The 17,346-nt window shown below is 35.3% G+C and overlaps 1 protein-coding gene across 6 annotated transcripts in view; it reads right to left on the bottom strand.

The window, feature by feature from the left end:
• The window catches only part of KHDRBS2 (KH RNA binding domain containing, signal transduction associated 2), a 485,057-nt gene that overhangs the window by 314,560 nt on the left and 153,151 nt on the right, over positions 1 to 17,346 (bottom strand). For all 6 annotated transcript variants that reach the window (XR_001602029.2, XR_001602027.2, XR_001602030.2 and 3 more), the window contains exon 3: positions 9,577 to 9,693. Coding sequence is in view for 1 of the 6 variants with exons in the window: in XM_016197236.2 (XP_016052722.2) it covers positions 9,577 to 9,693 (117 nt within the window). In the remaining 5 variants the exon portion in view is untranslated. The remainder of the gene's footprint in view (positions 1 to 9,576; positions 9,694 to 17,346) is intronic.

The raw sequence follows: 17,346 nt of genomic DNA on the forward strand, positions 1-17,346 counted from the left end.
AGCTTAGAAATGTGAACACTGAGGCATTTGAGGACATTCCAAGTTCTCGGAATCAAGGACTACATTTTGTTTCCCTTTTTTTTTACCCCATAATGATGCTAGAATTGTAGGTGTTAACAATTATATACCTCTGAAGTCTAGCTGATTTCTGATATTTAGATGTCAATTAAAAAATACATAAAACTGCCTTCTGCAGTGACATTTGGTATCTTGCTCCCGGACAGATGAAGCGCTGCTGACAAGCAGCACTGGGCAGTTGTGGGCACAGCTCGCAGCGAACGCCCGGTGAGTGCCTTCCTGGAAGAGCAACAGCGTTGTCCTGGCTGCAAAATGTCAAGTAGGGCAATCGATTGTGTTCGTAGCAAAATATATACAATTTCATTTGTATCCTGGGCATTTCATTTTCCTTAGTCATTTTGATTTCGCTCTCGGTGAACCAATGCTCACAGAAAGCAAACGTGAAGTCAGTAACGTTATCATTCCTTAGCCAGAGGAGCTGGTAACTCCCAGCCTTCCTGTGGGCTCTGTTCAGCATCGGTGCAGACCCCTCTACTTTCTATCAAGGGTTGTCAAGAGCTCAAACAAATTTTCAGGTATGCATGACAACTCTACGCAGCTAAGGAGTGATTCAGACACATATGGCTGAGAAAACTGCCATTCAACTTTTAAATGACTAGTGAAATTACCTAATAAGGAAGAAACACAATACGAAATCAGGTAAACATCACAACAACTAATGAAATTCAGAATCCAAATTAGTGCTGAGAGTGCGCTTGTGTTAAGTGTAGGGTTTTCTCTTTAGCATTCCCACTGTGGGCCCATTATCCTCTTAACTACCCAAATGCTAGGATCTTTAAATTCCCCAAGCTGTGCTAGAACAAGTTTTCCAAGTTTCTCTTCAAAGAACATAGCTTAAATTGGGGTCAAGTTTCAGCCATTTAAAGCAAGCATTTAATGGCATCTTTCTAAAAACATACACAACAGCAACAACAAGTTTTTCAACAAAGTATTTTCTAAGAGACTAAATATCATTATTATTTAGCTTTTTAGATAACCTTTCTCACTTGATTTGACATTGAAATTACTCATAAAATTTAAAAATGTGTTATGTCTTACAACAAGCAAAGTAAAGCCATTTAGGAAATGCTTCTTTGTAATACCCAAGTCCATTAGAGTAATGACACATTCAGATGCGTCAATTGCCTTGGTTACTGCATGTGTGAGCAAAGCAAAGACAGGATCCAAGGTAAAAAAAATTAAGCAAATAATATTCTTAAAAATATGTAGTGAGAGAGATATGTCAATAAATATGTAATTTTAATATAAAATATATTAATAATATATAAATAGATACCACTAAATTGAATCACCTTAAGATTCTGCTAAGAAATTATTCCCTAATATAGGAAACTGGTAAAAAAAAAGAAATAATGACAATGAATATGGATATTGCAGCTAATCTTGATGGTCTGTGTATTGTATAACTTGATCCCATATCTAAGTTTTACCATCTGTAAGAAATATAAGAAATGGCTTATAGCCCCAGCAGGTTTGGCTCAGCAGTTAGAGTGTCTGCTAGAGGACTGATGGGTCCTGGGTTTGATTCCAGCCAAGGGCATGTGCCTCGGTTGCAGGCTCAGTCCCCGGCCCTGGTTGGGGCTCTTGTGGGAGGCACTCAATTGATCTCTCTCTCCCTCTCCCTCCTCCTCTCTCTCCCCTTTCCACTCTCTCTGAAAAGTAATGTAGAAAATATCCTGGGGTGAGGAAGGAAGGAAGGAAGGAAGGAAGGGAGGGAGGGAGGGAGGGAGGGAGGGAGGGAGGGAGGGAGGGAGGGAGGGAGGGAGGGAGGAAGGAAGGAAGGAAGGAAGGAAGGAAGGAAGGAAGGAAGGAAGGAAGGAAGGAAGGAAGGAAGGAAGGAAGGAAGGAAGGAAGGAAGGAGGGAAGGAAACTTATAAAGCAACAAATTCAGCTCATGTCTTAGCAAAAAAATGCCATATGGTCCCTTATTTGGCTCAGACAAATCTTCAGCAATCCAACTTGATCAAAAAGAGGGACTGAGAAAAAACACAAAACTGTCTCAATCGTGGTCTGCTACTTTCTATATGGTGCAATATCCTTCCCCTTCTGGGATCCATCTAGCATCCCTGAAAAAGTGCCGGAGCTCTTGCTTTTTTAGGTTGTAGTAAAATTAAGAAGCCTTACAAAGAAATTAGAATTACCTACACCATTAACCTTGAGTCATGTGACATTAAACCAGACAGTCAAAGGTACAAAGACCTTAAACCAGCTTTATAATTAGTCTAATACTTTTTAACTAAAACATTCTATTCTGGGGGTCTGTGTCTCATCAAATGCCTCTGCCAAGAAGACATCTTCGAATTGCCTTTCTTGCAAGCCTTTTCTATTACTGGCAACTCTGAAATAAAACTTTGTCAGGTGCTTCAATCACTTGATTTGAAAACAGGCATAAACAAACTGAAAATAAGTTGTGTGTAATAAAACAATAACACAAAACATAAAACATAAATCGCAAACCCCCCAAGATTATTTAAGTCTGTAGTAATTGACATGAGAGGGCAGTAGAAATGCAAGAGAACAAATCTAGTATTTGGAAAATCGCAAACAATGTTGAGTATCCTTTAAATCTATATATACATATATAGTAATAAGAATGTGTTCCAGTTATTTAGTGTTGCATAACTAACCATGCCAAACTTAGTTGCCTAAAATAACCATTTTATTATTGTGTATGAATTCTGTGGGTAAGGGATTTAGACAGAGTACAATGGTAATAACTTGTATCTGCTCCCCGAGCCTGGTGCTACAGACAGGAAGACTCAAACAGTCCCTAATCGGTCAAATGGCTAAAGGCTGCTATCATCTGAAGAGTTCTTTACTTGCATGTGTAATGCTTGGACTGAGGTGACTCAAAGGCTGGGCCCCACTGGGACTTCCCACTGTTACATATGTACAAGGCCTCCCCATATAACTTTGACACCCTCCCAGGGGACAGCTCAGGATTGTCAGAATCCCTGCACGGCAGCTTGGAGCTCCAAAAGACAGTGTTCTTGCAAATGAGGCAGAAGGTGCACTGTGGCTTCCAACCTAAGCTTAGAAATGAAGCAACACCTCCTCTGTAGTCTGTTACAAGCAAGTCACTGAAACATCCAGATTTCAGGGGAAGGGAATTAGACCCTACTCATCTATCTTTAAAAGAAAGTGAAAGAATTTGCAGGCTTCTTTCAAACTGTCACAGAATGTAGAATTTCAATATTTCCAAGACATATCTGGTCTCTTTCTATATTAGTTATATCTCATTTGAATTCTGGTTGTAATATTTTAGGTGACCAATTACAGCTCAGGACAAAAACATATAGGCTTCCTCAGTGGTTAAAAAAAGAAATCCATTATAATTCTGATTTATAAAATGTGAAATGTTTAGAAATTTCTGTTTTCTTATATTGGATTTTTAATAGCTTAATAAATAAAAATTCCCAACATGCTGTGAGATAGATTTTTTGTACGTAATCCTGGGTGTATGGATGAGACATAGGTTCTTGAAAGTTTCCAAACAGTAGGTCTTAATTACAAAAATTAAAATCCATTTGCCTACCTGTGAATAAAATCTGACTAGAGAAAATTAATGATTTAACATAAAGTATAACTGATTCACAATACATAAAACATTGCTACCTCATGCTCTGTCATTAAAGCTTATGGAGCATTGAGCATGAATAGATTTATGCTTTTTCGGGTTTTTTTTTCAATATAAGGTCAAAGCACATTACAGCGAATCACTATTTATGCAGAAAAGGGCTGAAGATGCTCATGTGAAAAATTATTTCTCATTAACATTCTGATATATTTCACTCTTCAACTCAAACTTAACATTTTGATGGTTTGGTCACTTGGAGTCCAAATATATCATAGGTTGAAATAATCTTGTATTGGTTCACCATGGAAACAGAGGTTTCACTGTGTCCTCACAAGTTATATATTTATAACAAAATGTTCCTAATAACATGCGCTTCTGTTCAGGTGGATGTTTTAATGTTACTGTAACATTTCTCAGAATTCGGATCAGGGAAACAGAAGGATGCAGTAAATGAATCAAAAGTAAACGCCCACCTATCTGTAATTTATGGTACACTCCTTGCTCTTCACAAATTCAAGTGATATTTAAGCAAAGCATTATGCTCATTTCTCTGTCTCTGGACGTCAAGAGGGGCTAGCCATTCTTTTCTGCAAATGGAAGTTGAGAGAAAAATGTTGATCTACTGGGCGGTTTGTCAGGGACACAGCTAAAATTACAGAGTGTCTAGGCTCTTGATTTTGTGGGATTACAAATGGCTTTGTTGTCAGGGGTATTAAAAAGTTGAAACAGGAGTCTATGTAACCAGTCCCAGCCTGACTGACAAACAGTGAGCAGGACCTCGCCCTTCAGGATTTGAGAGGCCACCAGGCTGTTTGATGTGAGGCACAGCCCAGAAGCCAAATGAGAAAGGATGACGGGTGTGGGGTTCACACTCACATTGCCCACCAGGCAGCCGCATTACTTTGAAGATTTTTAGCTCATTTTATTGTTGATGAAAATCAATCTTGCCATGGAATCAGAAAGGATTTACTGTAGTTGCCATCACCAAATACATGACATATTATGAAATAGAAACTGCACTTGTTATTAGCACATCAAAGAGACAAAGACTTGCCTTGAGAATGATCACACATTTTCAAATAAAACACTACCAAACAGCACTTTACTTTCTTTTTTTTCTTTACTTTGAACATATATTTAACTCATATGTTTCAAGACCTCATGCGATATTTGCAACCAAGCTTATTAATAGGCGTGCCAAAATACTCTTCATTACAAACGTAATTTATTTGCAACACGGCCATTTGTGATTTCCATTTAAGGACAATAGATAAATTGATATACAAGAAATCTGCTTTTATGATTTCCTGCTGTTTTCTCACTCTTACCTGGGTGTGATCAGCCCTTGTCTGATTTTCTCTCATCTCTCTAACCTTGCTTTCTTGGACATAATATGTTTGTCCCTCACTCTTTTCAAAGATAAGGCTGTAGAACACTGTTTCCTCTGTTCTCCTTCACCATCTTTGCCACATGCATCACCAAAAATAGCACCACTGTATCTGAGGCTACAGTAAGTTACCCCCAAAGAACCCTCAGAAGCTGCTGCTAGTGAAGCTGGCAGGTGCTGGTTGTTTAGAACCAGCTGGCCATATGGTGCATGAAGAACGCAGATGTTAAAGAAATTTCTGAACCGCCAGTTCAGTTCCACAGGTATTTTCAAATACTCCAAATGGACTGTATATTTTACTTTCTAGATTTTCTAAAAATACCTTTTATCAACACAATAGAAAAGTTAGCTTCTGTTCAAGAATTCCTAGTTGGTTTTAGGTTGAATAGGAGCCCACACATCCTGGGTTCTGACCACGGGAATGAAACCATAAGTATAAGGTATGATTTTGCTACTGGTGTTATCTTGGATACTACTGCATTTTATCTTGTTTTTGTTTTCTGCCTTTGCATGTAGAGTTATTGGCCAATTGTAACAAAATAAAAAGGAATGTTTATGCACCACTGTCAAAATCACACACACACAAATAAAAACAATAAACTTGTTATAATCTTCTTACGGCACTACACCACTAGAGCTATTTTCTATATTATGCAGTTAATTTTATAATGATTTTATAACAAATATTAAACTTCATATTTTTCTAAGGATTAAAAGTCTTATTAGACCTACAAAAAAAAAAGCCAAATGAGTGTCTCATTCTTGCACCTACTAATTCAAATAATTGATAATTTCTTACCTTTTTTTCAAACAAAGTAATAAACAGATCAGGCTGTTTAAGTTCTGTGAGGGCTTGAGTCATGTCTAATTCTTATTTTCTATACCACATAATATTTAATCTACAGTTGGACACACAGAAAATATTTACGAAATATTTTTGCAGTTATTTGGTCCTGACTTAGAAAACTATTCCAAATATCTCTCCCATCATAAGGTAAAGATCGAGTTTATGACATACATTGTGTAGCACCCCAACCGTATATCTGACACAGAAAAGCAATCTGCATTATTTCCTAGAAAGGTGAGATAACCCAGTAATTACAAACAAGGCTGTTAAACAAGTTTGCCCACAAAGGCACCAGACTATGGGATGCAGAGCAGGCTGCCGACCCAGGCTTTGGCTGCAGGTGCACAAGGAGTGCCTGGTATGCTCCAGTGGGTCATTTGTTTATGTACGTATGTGTGTCTGTCTGTATGTATTGAGTACAATGTGTGAAACAGCCTTGCAATTGTGTACTGAGCTCCTTAATACCTGCTGACATAAACTTCAAACAAACACCACTAACTTTTGTAGGCTAGAGCTACCAAACACCATTCAATTTATTACAAGCTGTTTTTCATTTCCTCTGACAATAAGATTTCCTTTTGAACAAACAAAAATCAAAAACAGGAGATATCGTTTAATCTTAAGACTACATGGCTCACATTGTGGTCACTGAGGCCCTAAAAGTTGACAAAGATATTTCTTTAAATCCTTCTATCTCTCTCTCTTCTAATACTTTGGTTTACTCTCACTTTCTCTATATGTGTGCTGATATTTACTTTATGTATAGGTGGCTATATAAATACCATATATGTAGTTAAATATCTAATACATATATAGTTCATTCATATACATACACATGCATATGCATATTTACATGCCTAACTACATACATACATACATGCATATAATGGTATGAGGTCACAAAGGGAAGAAAGAAGTCTGAAGACTAAGCCCCGGGCTCACAGGGCTGGAAGAGGCAGTCCTCAGTCATGAGGACTGGGGCAGAAAACAATAAAGAATGGATAAGAGCAACTGATTGCAAATAACACTTTTAGTGAGTTTTGCTCTAAAGGTGAGCAAAGAAACCAGGTGGTAGCTAAATGGGAACACGTATCATTATAAACAAAGATACGGCCGCCGTTGCCGTAACAGCTATACAGGTATGGTAACATATAAAAATTCAGATTCTCCCTAGAATCATCACACTTGGAATCCTGTCTCTCGTTTTTTTTTTTTTCCTGTGGTCAGTTCCTTTTCATTACCCAGAGTCCTACTTAATCATTGTATCAAAATATTGCTCCCACCACCATTAATCTGTTTTCCCATCCTCTGTTTTATGTTAATCCATAACAGTTATCAATTCCTAGAAGTATAAAATGTATTTATTCACTTACTTACTGTCTGCTTCTCCCACTGGGATGTAAACTCCAAGAGGAAAACCATTTTTGTCATATGTATACCTGTCAACTACAACTGTGAATGGCACACAGGATGTTTAGTAACCACTTCAATTAATGCACAAATCTATGCTGTGTGGCTGCCCTTAGACAGATACACACACACACTTCCATTGCCAAATCTGATGAGTTTTACTTATAGGAGAGAAAGATAAAATCATATAAAATCTTCCTTCCTGTTCAGGTCACATTGCAGAGAGGCAAGTAGCAGCATAGTAATCTATCATTTACCAAGGATTAATTTTTATTTTACAATCAAGTGTTTGCTAAGGTAAACTTTTTCATGTTCATGCCTGTACTTTTACTTCAACTGTGTGTCCAACACGCTTTGAAGTTAAGGTTTTATCTCAATTCTAAAAAATGTATTTATAGTGTAATACCTTGTCATTATTGCTGTTATTAAATGTTTTTACTTTGCAGAAGAACAACGAAAATAGTCAAAGCATAACCAAACATGATGAATCACCAAAAAGTAATCAATGAGACATAGGATTTAAATAACAGGTACCATCAGTAAATTAAACTTAATAGAAACTTAATAGAAGCATATTTGTTTCATACTAAATTTTCAAATACTCATGCTGGTACCTAACATGCTCACAGGGAAAAGGAATCCAATTTAAAATTTTATGAATAGGAAAAAATGTCCAAGTACATATGAATAAAAAATATACTCCCATCTGCTTGAAAAGATATGAAGAGACTACACGAATCCCTCTGGGTTGGCAAAACTGACGAGGACATTTCTCTAGCTCATGGGCGCTTACAGTGTAGTGAGAAAAACAGAAAATTTCAGTAAAATATGTGACATGAAAAGAGAGTAATTAGCCTGTTATAGTTGTTCAGGGAAGCCCTGCTGGGGAGATGATGTCTGATCTAAATCTTAAAGAATATGTCAGAGATTAAAAGCACACAACACAAAGTTTATATTGTAAAACTGTGAGTTATCTGGAGAACATATAACAACAACAATATTAAAGAATGTATGAAAGTACAGATATAGATTACAGTGTAAATCTGTCCTCCTATATAGAAAATCTAAATAGGTTTTTGGCAGAGGGTAAAAGCTTATCTCATGACTGGATACTGGTGTTACCATCTCTTAAATACTTTTATTATTTCTTCTAGGTGTATTCAGAGAAACTGCAGGCAGGAGAATTGACAAGAATGTAGCTACCTTTGAAATTATATACAGTATAGAGTAACCAAAAGTTACTCAAAATAAAAGACTAGTAAGAAGCATCCCTTTTGCAATTCACATAATTGATTCTTGATCTATTCTAGAAACAGCACTCATACAGACAGCTGGCCTCAAACTCCACATACAGACTTATTACAATTAAAGTAAAATATTTCACGTATGCAACATGCATCAGTTCTGTGACATTTCTCACTATAAATTTCTTCAGTTAAGATGTTCCATGAATAATTTGAAGACAGAATTCCTAAGCAATTGTCTAAGTAATTCCCATAGTCATTAAAAAAAAAAGGTTTGAACACTTTATTATCCATGGTAACACAGCAAATCAGAAAAGTATGGCCTAGTCAAATGGTAATACCAGAAAACGTCCACCATTTCTCAATCAATTTTAAAAGATCCTTTAGGAATAAGTCCCTAGAAATAGTTATTGTCCAAAATGTTAAATTCTGACACACAGAAAATAGCTATCATTTTATAAAAAGGAAAAATGATGAAGCTCAGGTGTGAAATAAATCTTTTCAAACATCAAAGTTGATATATTTCATAGCCTATTGTTCTTGTGGGGTCAGGTGAGTCATTTAATATCATTGAAACATTTCAAAGTAAAAGTGGAACTCTTAGACTGGCAGGTAAGTATTTAAAATTGCTTCAGGTAAAAAGATCAAAGTGAAATTGAGCAAAGAGATAAAATGAACAAGATTAGGTGACACAGTAGAAGAAAGAAAAAGGATCCAATAGGGAATTAAAGAAAATAGACATAGACATTTAGCACATCCTATAAAAGACACTCAAAAAGTGAAAACATTTTATCACAACCTACACCAAGGATAAAAAAAATAAAAACACAGAATTACATGTTTTGTGGGGGGGAAAGAGGCCAGTAATTGATTTTTATGAAAATAGAGGAGACATTGGAAAGTGCAAGCGAGTGGTACAAGGTGAAACTCACAGGAAATGGTAGGAGAGCAGTTGAGAGGTGCTTGTAAATTTGGCTATCAGTGTACAGGCGACCTTCTGTATGTGTTAAATATCAATTTCAAAGTTCAGTACCTTTGCTTTGTCTCTCATTGATCCTTTGCCCAGGATAGACATTTTAGCACCCGTTTCTTCCTGTAGCCTCTTCAAGGAGTTTCCTCTTGGTCCAAGCAATTTCCCCACAAAATTGAACTAGGAAACAAAATCAATAAGATGTTGGTTTTAAGGCAGAGAAGAAGAATAATTTGTACCAAGAATAATTGATGGGTTATGGGTTTTTCAAACTTTACCATTGAGAAGAGAGTGATGCCATACATATACACACACCACACCACACACACACACACACACACACACACACACACACACACACAACTATTTCAGACCTCTAATCTGGGATCTATTTTAAAAAGAGATACCCCTTCCTACATGAATACCAAAATTAATAATATGTTAATCTTATCATTAACTATATCAAATAAATCACTTATTAAGAAAGTAGGAAGAAGCACTAAAGTTTACCAAGTTTCTAAAGGCAGTATTTTACTAATCAGATTTGAAATAAATGATTTTAACATGTCTATGCACTTCCGAACTTTCAAAAGTTAATATTTAAAGTTGATGTTTAAAGTTTAATATTCATGTTTCTTAAGCATAATATTCTATTGTAAATTTCATGAATGAGAAAAAAGAGATTCAATTTTTCTCCATCTTACATTGTTTGTGTTAAAGAGTTGTTTTTAGGATCAGAAAATAAAGGATTTGGGCACATAAAGAAACTTTTAAAACACTGCTGATAGAGAATATATACAAAAGGGTTTGTCTATGTGGAAAATTCTGGGCAGGGGATGGAGGTGGGATTTCTCCAATTTGTTCATTCATTCTGAAACAAAGTTAAAAGCAGGTGAATTAAGAGCACTTATCAGAGTCTATTGTTATCTACTACAAGGAACATTATCGAACCAAATCTCTCAGATAATCTTTGATTAATTTAAGAAACACACAGGGCTTAGAATGCATCAAAAAATATGTTGGGGCATGAAGGACAAAGATAAATAAAATTAAGTAAGTGCCTTCTAAATCAGAATTTTTCACTTTTAAAAAAAAAATCCATGGAGCCCGGCCAGCGTGGTTCAGTGGTTGAGCGTCGACCTATGAACTGGGAAGTCAGGGTTCGATTCTTGGTCAGGGCACATGCAGGAGGCAATCGATCGATGACTCTCTGTCACTGATGTTTCTGTCTCTCTCTCCCTCTCTCTTCCTCTCTGTAAAATCAATTTTAAAAGCACATATTTAAAAAAATCCATGGTGCCACATTAAGAAATATGCCATACTTAATGGTAAATAAACAATGATTTTCCCCTAATTTCAGGATAAAAATAAAGCAGTCTGCTCTCACCACATTTATTCAGTATTCTACTGGAGTGTGGGTTGTGTCTATAGGCAAACAGATAAATTGAACAGTATAAAGTTCAGACAGACTACACTTAAATGGTCAATCGATTTTCAACAGAACTGTCAAAGCAATGAATTTGAAAAGTAAAGTGTTTTTAACAAGTGGTGCTATAACAACTGGATATTCATAAGCAAAAAACAAAAACAAAAATGTATGCCTTACCTCACTCACATTTAGGCAAACCTTGTTTGGAGATCTATCATAGATCTAACCATAAAAGCTAAAATTCTAAGGATTCTAGGGAGAAACTATACAAGAATGCTATTGCAAACAAGCTGGGAAAGGTTGCTTAGATGGGAAGCAAAGAGCACTCACTAAAACTTTTGCTGATCCAGAAACCATTAAAAAGTTAAACAGACAAGCCACAGGCTGGGAGAAAATACTCCCCATGCATACATCTGAAAAATGACTAGTATCTAGAATCTATAAAGAACTCCATCAACTTGATAATTAAACACACACATGTACATCAGAATTGCTAGAACCAAAAAAAAAAGACCAAATGTTGATGAGAATGTGGAACTCTTAGAGCAATCACCACTGGCAGTTTAAAATGATACAACTACTTTGGAAAGAAGATTGGCAGTTATTTATTAATTTAAACATAAAGCTCCACTCTGACCTAGCAATTCTATACGTATTTAACCAAGAGAACTAAAAGCATATGTTCACAGAATGACATGTGCAAGAATGCATATGACGTTTTACTCACAATCACCTTTAAATTAATAAACCAGTGCCCACCCAAGGAGAGTCCATCAACAAGTTTATATGTAAACAGAAAGGAATTAGCCACTGATTGACACAAGAGCATAAATGTATCTCACAGACATTATTTTCCATGAAAGGGCCAGATATGGAAGAGTTCCTCATGTTAAATTACATTAATACAAAATTCTAGAGGCAAAAGTAATATATGGTGTTAGAATTCATAAAGAGTGGTTGCCTGTTGAGAACTTAAGCTGAGGTTGAACTGGCTGGAAAGTGGCATGAAGGAAATGTCGGGTGATGGAACTGTTCTCTATTTTATTGAAGGCATTGTCTATTTTTGTCAAAAACTCATCAAGCTCCACACTTAACAACTGTGTATTTCTCTGTATGTAAACTGTACTTAACAACTGTGTATTTCTCTGTATGTAAACTGTACTTCAATGAAGAATGGAGAAAAAATAAATTAGAAAGTTGAAAATTCGCATAAATATTTTTAATATATATCATAATGAAATGTCCCACAATGAAATACCAGTCCCAAGCAGTTGTACAGAGGAATCTCACTAGATCTTTAAGAAATAGATCATTCCAATCTATGTAGACTATTCCAGAGAAAGAAGTTTAGAAATTGCCCATAACTCACTTTGATAAGCCAGTATAACCTTGATACTAAAACCAAATCAGAAAAGAGAACTTATAGACTAAATCCACTCATGAAACAAAACCTGTTCCAGAAAATAGTAGCATAACCAAGGCCTGTCGTATATACAAAAAAACAACAACCACATGATGTTTGAGTTGTCTTTATCACAGGTACACAGGTAGTTTAAGATTTATAACACCCAATTGTAATTCACTTATTAAAAATTAATGAACACAATGGCTAACATTTTATTTAAACAGAAAAGTAATTTGATAAAATTCAAATTTAATCATTATAAAAACTAACATTGTCTGAAAAGTGGAAAAAAAAAAAAGCTTTCTTAACCCAATAAGTTTCTACTAAAAACCAGTAAGAACAGTATACTTAATTAGTAAAATAACACCAAAAAACAAAGTAAATATGTGTATTCTTGGTGTTCTATTCAACACTGATTGTGCAAATCACTGAATAAGGTAAATGTGTTAAGTGTTAGAAAGTAAAAAACAAATGCCATTTATAGTTTATACAATTATGTACATAAAAAGCTTCAGGTAATTTCAGAACATTTATTAGAATTAGCAACTAGTTTAGCAAGGTGTTTTATACACAGTCAATATAAAAATCAAGTGTATATATCTAATTAGAAAAAGAAATTAGGAGATATTATCTAGGACAGCGGTAAAAAACATTAAAAAGACTTGAATAAGTGAATAAATTTAGTTATGTATGTTCACAGCCTTTATGGAGAATATATAAAATATACTAACAAAGGCATAAAATGAATATAAACAAATTGAGAGCCACGCCATGTGCATGAATTGGAAGGCTTACTGTTGCATAGGTTTCTAGTATTCTCAGTTACATCTACAGGTTGCATATTTCGATGCAACTCTAATTACAATCACAATAGAATTTGAATCGGTTTACCAACTGGTTCTAAATGTCATATGAAAAGGTGCAAGTCTAAAAATAGCCAAGACATTCAGAAGCAGAAGAAGTTGAGGGCTATTCCAATCAGGGGTTAAGGTGTTCTCTCTGCCCCCTTCCCCCAAAAAATCAAGAGAGAAGGTGAAGCAGATTCAGAAGAAGAGGCTTACTGACAACAAGGCGAAGGGAAAGGGAGGGAGCTGGATGCATCAAGGAAAAGCAGAGGTCCCCAAGCTCGTGCAAGGCCTGGCTGATGTGGGGCTTGGTCCTCCGCGCATGCGCACAGCAGAGCGCCTGGGTTTTGGTTCCCACGGTGGGCAGACGGTGCAGACCTGAGCGCAGGCAGGGCTCACAGACAGGACCGAAAACCATTCCATTTGTTTAAGAGTCTCAGCCTGTTTCAGTGAAGACGGTCGTGCTTTCAGTATGTTAAATATTGTCAAATAATTTGAAAGTATTTTATCCACGGTTTAAGAAAATTAGATTTATATGTCAAATCCATTTATGCTGAAGTTCTGAGCTGTTGTTTTGTAATAACTTTTACATTCGGAAAGACTTTCGAGCAATTTTAATCAGAGTTTAGATGTTTTTCTAAAAGCAAATATTTGAATTGTGTTGAGTATATTAACCAAGAACGTATTTCAATGGGTTTGTAAAGCAGCAAAACATAATTTGTGACAAAGTAAGGTTTACCAAAATAGGGGCATTTTAAGAAATATATTTCAGAGACATTTTTAACAGAGAAAATCCAAGAATAGTTTAAAATTAGGTGAAAATAAACTTCACTAATACTCGGTATACATATTTCAAAATTTACAAATTCATTCTTTAAGTATAGGACACCCCAGAATATCTTATCTATAATCTCCCATTTCACTATTTCCTCATGATGAATATACTTCTTCATGCTGAATAATATTTCATCAATATGTATATGAAATAAAACTTTTCTTTTTACATGTAGGATTCTTCTGGTCATATGTTTATAAACTAATTCCAGCTACTCTGTTTCTTCTCCAGTAGGAGAGGCAATTCACCTACACTTATCTCTCTGTGTGGGGCACTAGGGTTACATCTGCTTTGTGATAAAAGGGCATGACCACTAGGGCCACCTGTGAAGAATCCGTGATGGTCTCTGGTGCTGGCCTCCTCTCATTCTTCCTTTTTCATATGACACAACTGGACTTGAACTCCCTCATTTCCTGATCCTAAAATCTGTCTTGTCCTCATATCTGATAGTACTGGAACCCTATCTTCATTTCCATCCTTTTCCTGATTGGAGATGAAGCCTTTTCTTGGTCACTGGGAATTCAGAGAGCTTCTGTTCTGCACTTTGGGAACTCAACGTTAAATCAACATTTAGTACTGTACTCTTCTGTTTGTTGCTATTAAAACAAAGTAAAGCAATCTTGGGCACAATGTTCAAAGTGAGACCACTGTTGCAGAGCAAAAAAATATTCTTCTTGTATAAATAGACACGAAAAGACAATACTTCAGGTTCTCATCTCAGCAATCATCAAAGAACAAGGGATTAAGTTTTAATTGTAAAGATATCAAGCTATGTCTGTAGAATTAAATAATATCATTTGGAATTTATAGGGGACTCTGTCAAAGAAAACCACTTTCAATATAACAAAATTAACAATGATGGGTAATCAAGAAAATGGGGAAAATAAAAATGTTTTAGAATTAGCCATTAAATATATTAATATATTGTCATAAACTAAATTTTATTCAAAAAATAAATTAATATACAATCAAGGATGGAATCAATTCAGCTACTCACTAAACACAATGTTTTAGCCCAGAGTTTGTAAAATGTATGGGGGATACCAAGTGAACCAGACAGAAACCCTTCTTTCAGGAAACTTACACCGCTGTGAAACAAAAAAGGGAGTGCATGTAAATTGTTAAAATTTCAAAAAACAACAAAAGCTCATGTGTCATAACAGAAATAAAAATTAAGTGTCATGAGAAATCAAAGAAAGAAAAAATTGGTTTCCACACGGGAAAGCAGGATGTTTGATATTTTTGCTGACCCTTGAACAGGGAGGTGGGAACTGGGCATGGAAAAGGCAGGCGCATAAAAATGGGGAGAATGAAAAGCGCACAGTGGATTTGGGGAGAAATAAAAATGGGAGAGTCAGTCAGAAGTTGTTTGGTGTAACCCTGATAATAATAATGGGGGCATAAAGTAGAATGTTGGTCTCAAAAAAATAGAAGACAAGATGAAAGACTATCAAAATGCATCAAGACTTGACAATTAATTGAATTGGTGAATATAAGGAGGGTAGAATGAATTAGCAATCAAAATATATTCTATACCTAGAGGATTGAAAATATATTGTACATTAGTAAAACTGTGAAAGACAATAACAAACGTCTTAGAGGAAATTTGGGATATATTCAATTTGAGATGTCCTCCCTATGAAAAAATCCAGCAGCCATGTATGAATAGTCATTGAGAGAGAAAATTAAGATGAATGTACAGGCCTAGCAATTTTCTACATAGGGTGCTACGTAAAGTCCTGAAATTGCTAAAGGAGAGGCATTAGAATAGAAAGCTCAGGAGAGAAACTTGAGGAACACTCATAAATAAAACAGTAAATGTCAATGCATATATGAACTAAAAGAGTTTAAATAGAAAAGCATACCAAAAATATAAAAGGAAAATTACTTTTGCTTGCCGTAAGATCCAAAAATCCCACTTGGGATGGCTCTCATCAAAAGGATGTATTTAAATTTTGAAGTAAGCATACAAAATTGGAGAAGAATCTATTTATGACAAGCAAAAAAAAAAAAGCAGGTCCATTAAAATGTGTTGATTGGGTACATCTTGTGCTTATTCCATATTTGCTTCTGAAGTTTTAAAATAACATGGTCTATGTTAAAGTCACACTGTATTTTACAGATGGTTTGTGTTTTACAGAAATGGCAAAAAACACACACACAAGAATATGCTGATAAAAACGATTCGACATGAATTTAATCATGTAAACACTTACACCATTCACGTCCCATTCATTTTGCTACAAATAATTCTTTACCATGTTTCAGCATATTTGTGTGCAAATCACATTTTGTTTCTACAGACAACTAAAGACCCCTTGGTCATGCTTTAAATGTTTTTCATCCTATGTGGAACATCCCTCAGTGTCTCTGAGCCACATGTTTTGCCATATTATACAACTCGAAGGGCACTTTCTCCAACCTCATTATTTTTACTTGAAAAGATTAATTTAAAACACTATTATTATGTGAAAAGTATCAACAAACAGCCCTAATTGTAGTTAAAACCACATCTCAAACATGAACCCTAATTTGTTCAGCATGAACAACTTGTCTAAATAAAAATCTTTCCAGTATACCATCATAGACAATATTGCCATGGAGTCATTGGTAGAGATAGATGATTGAATGCTTACTCCATACAGTAACATGTAAGCACATAATCTCTTTTTTGTCTGCATCTTTGCACTTTTAATACTTCACAGATATTTCTTGGGCCTTTAAAGAGTCACAAAAATAACACTTTAATATCAGCTATATTCTTATATTTTATAATTTTCTATTTATTCAAATAAACCACAGTGTTGCCATCAGATGGAATCCTGAATTTTTAAAGTAAATATTTTATCTAAATGTCACATAAGACTACTGTAACCTGTGTTTACATATCCAAATTCGAGATGTTTTTCTGTAACCTGTGTTTACATATCCAAATTCGAGATGTTTTTCTTTACAGGACCTCGCCCTCTACACAATGTCATGAAATCAATACAGGAGCTTATGTTTGATAAGAACATAATCATTCAAGTGCTTACTGAGCTTCTACTCTGTGCCAGGCATTGCTCTACTCCAGGGATATAGAAACACAGGAAACAAAGTTCCTTGACTCTACTGAGCTTACATTCTATATATACATTTATTTCCACCTGAAACGTTTTTAAATAACCAAGTGCTTTTCTGTTTCCTGGATGGTATCTAGTTTTTTCAAGGTTTAGGCTATTTAAAAATCAAATATCGTATTGTTTAGTAGTTTACTGTATACAATATGAATAGTTCCAACAACTCTAAAATAATATGCCTAATGCCCTAAGGTTATGTA

Source organism: Miniopterus natalensis, chromosome 5 (genome assembly GCF_054644295.1).
Source record: "Miniopterus natalensis isolate mMinNat1 chromosome 5, mMinNat1.hap1, whole genome shotgun sequence".
Lineage (NCBI taxonomy): Eukaryota > Metazoa > Chordata > Mammalia > Chiroptera > Miniopteridae > Miniopterus > Miniopterus natalensis.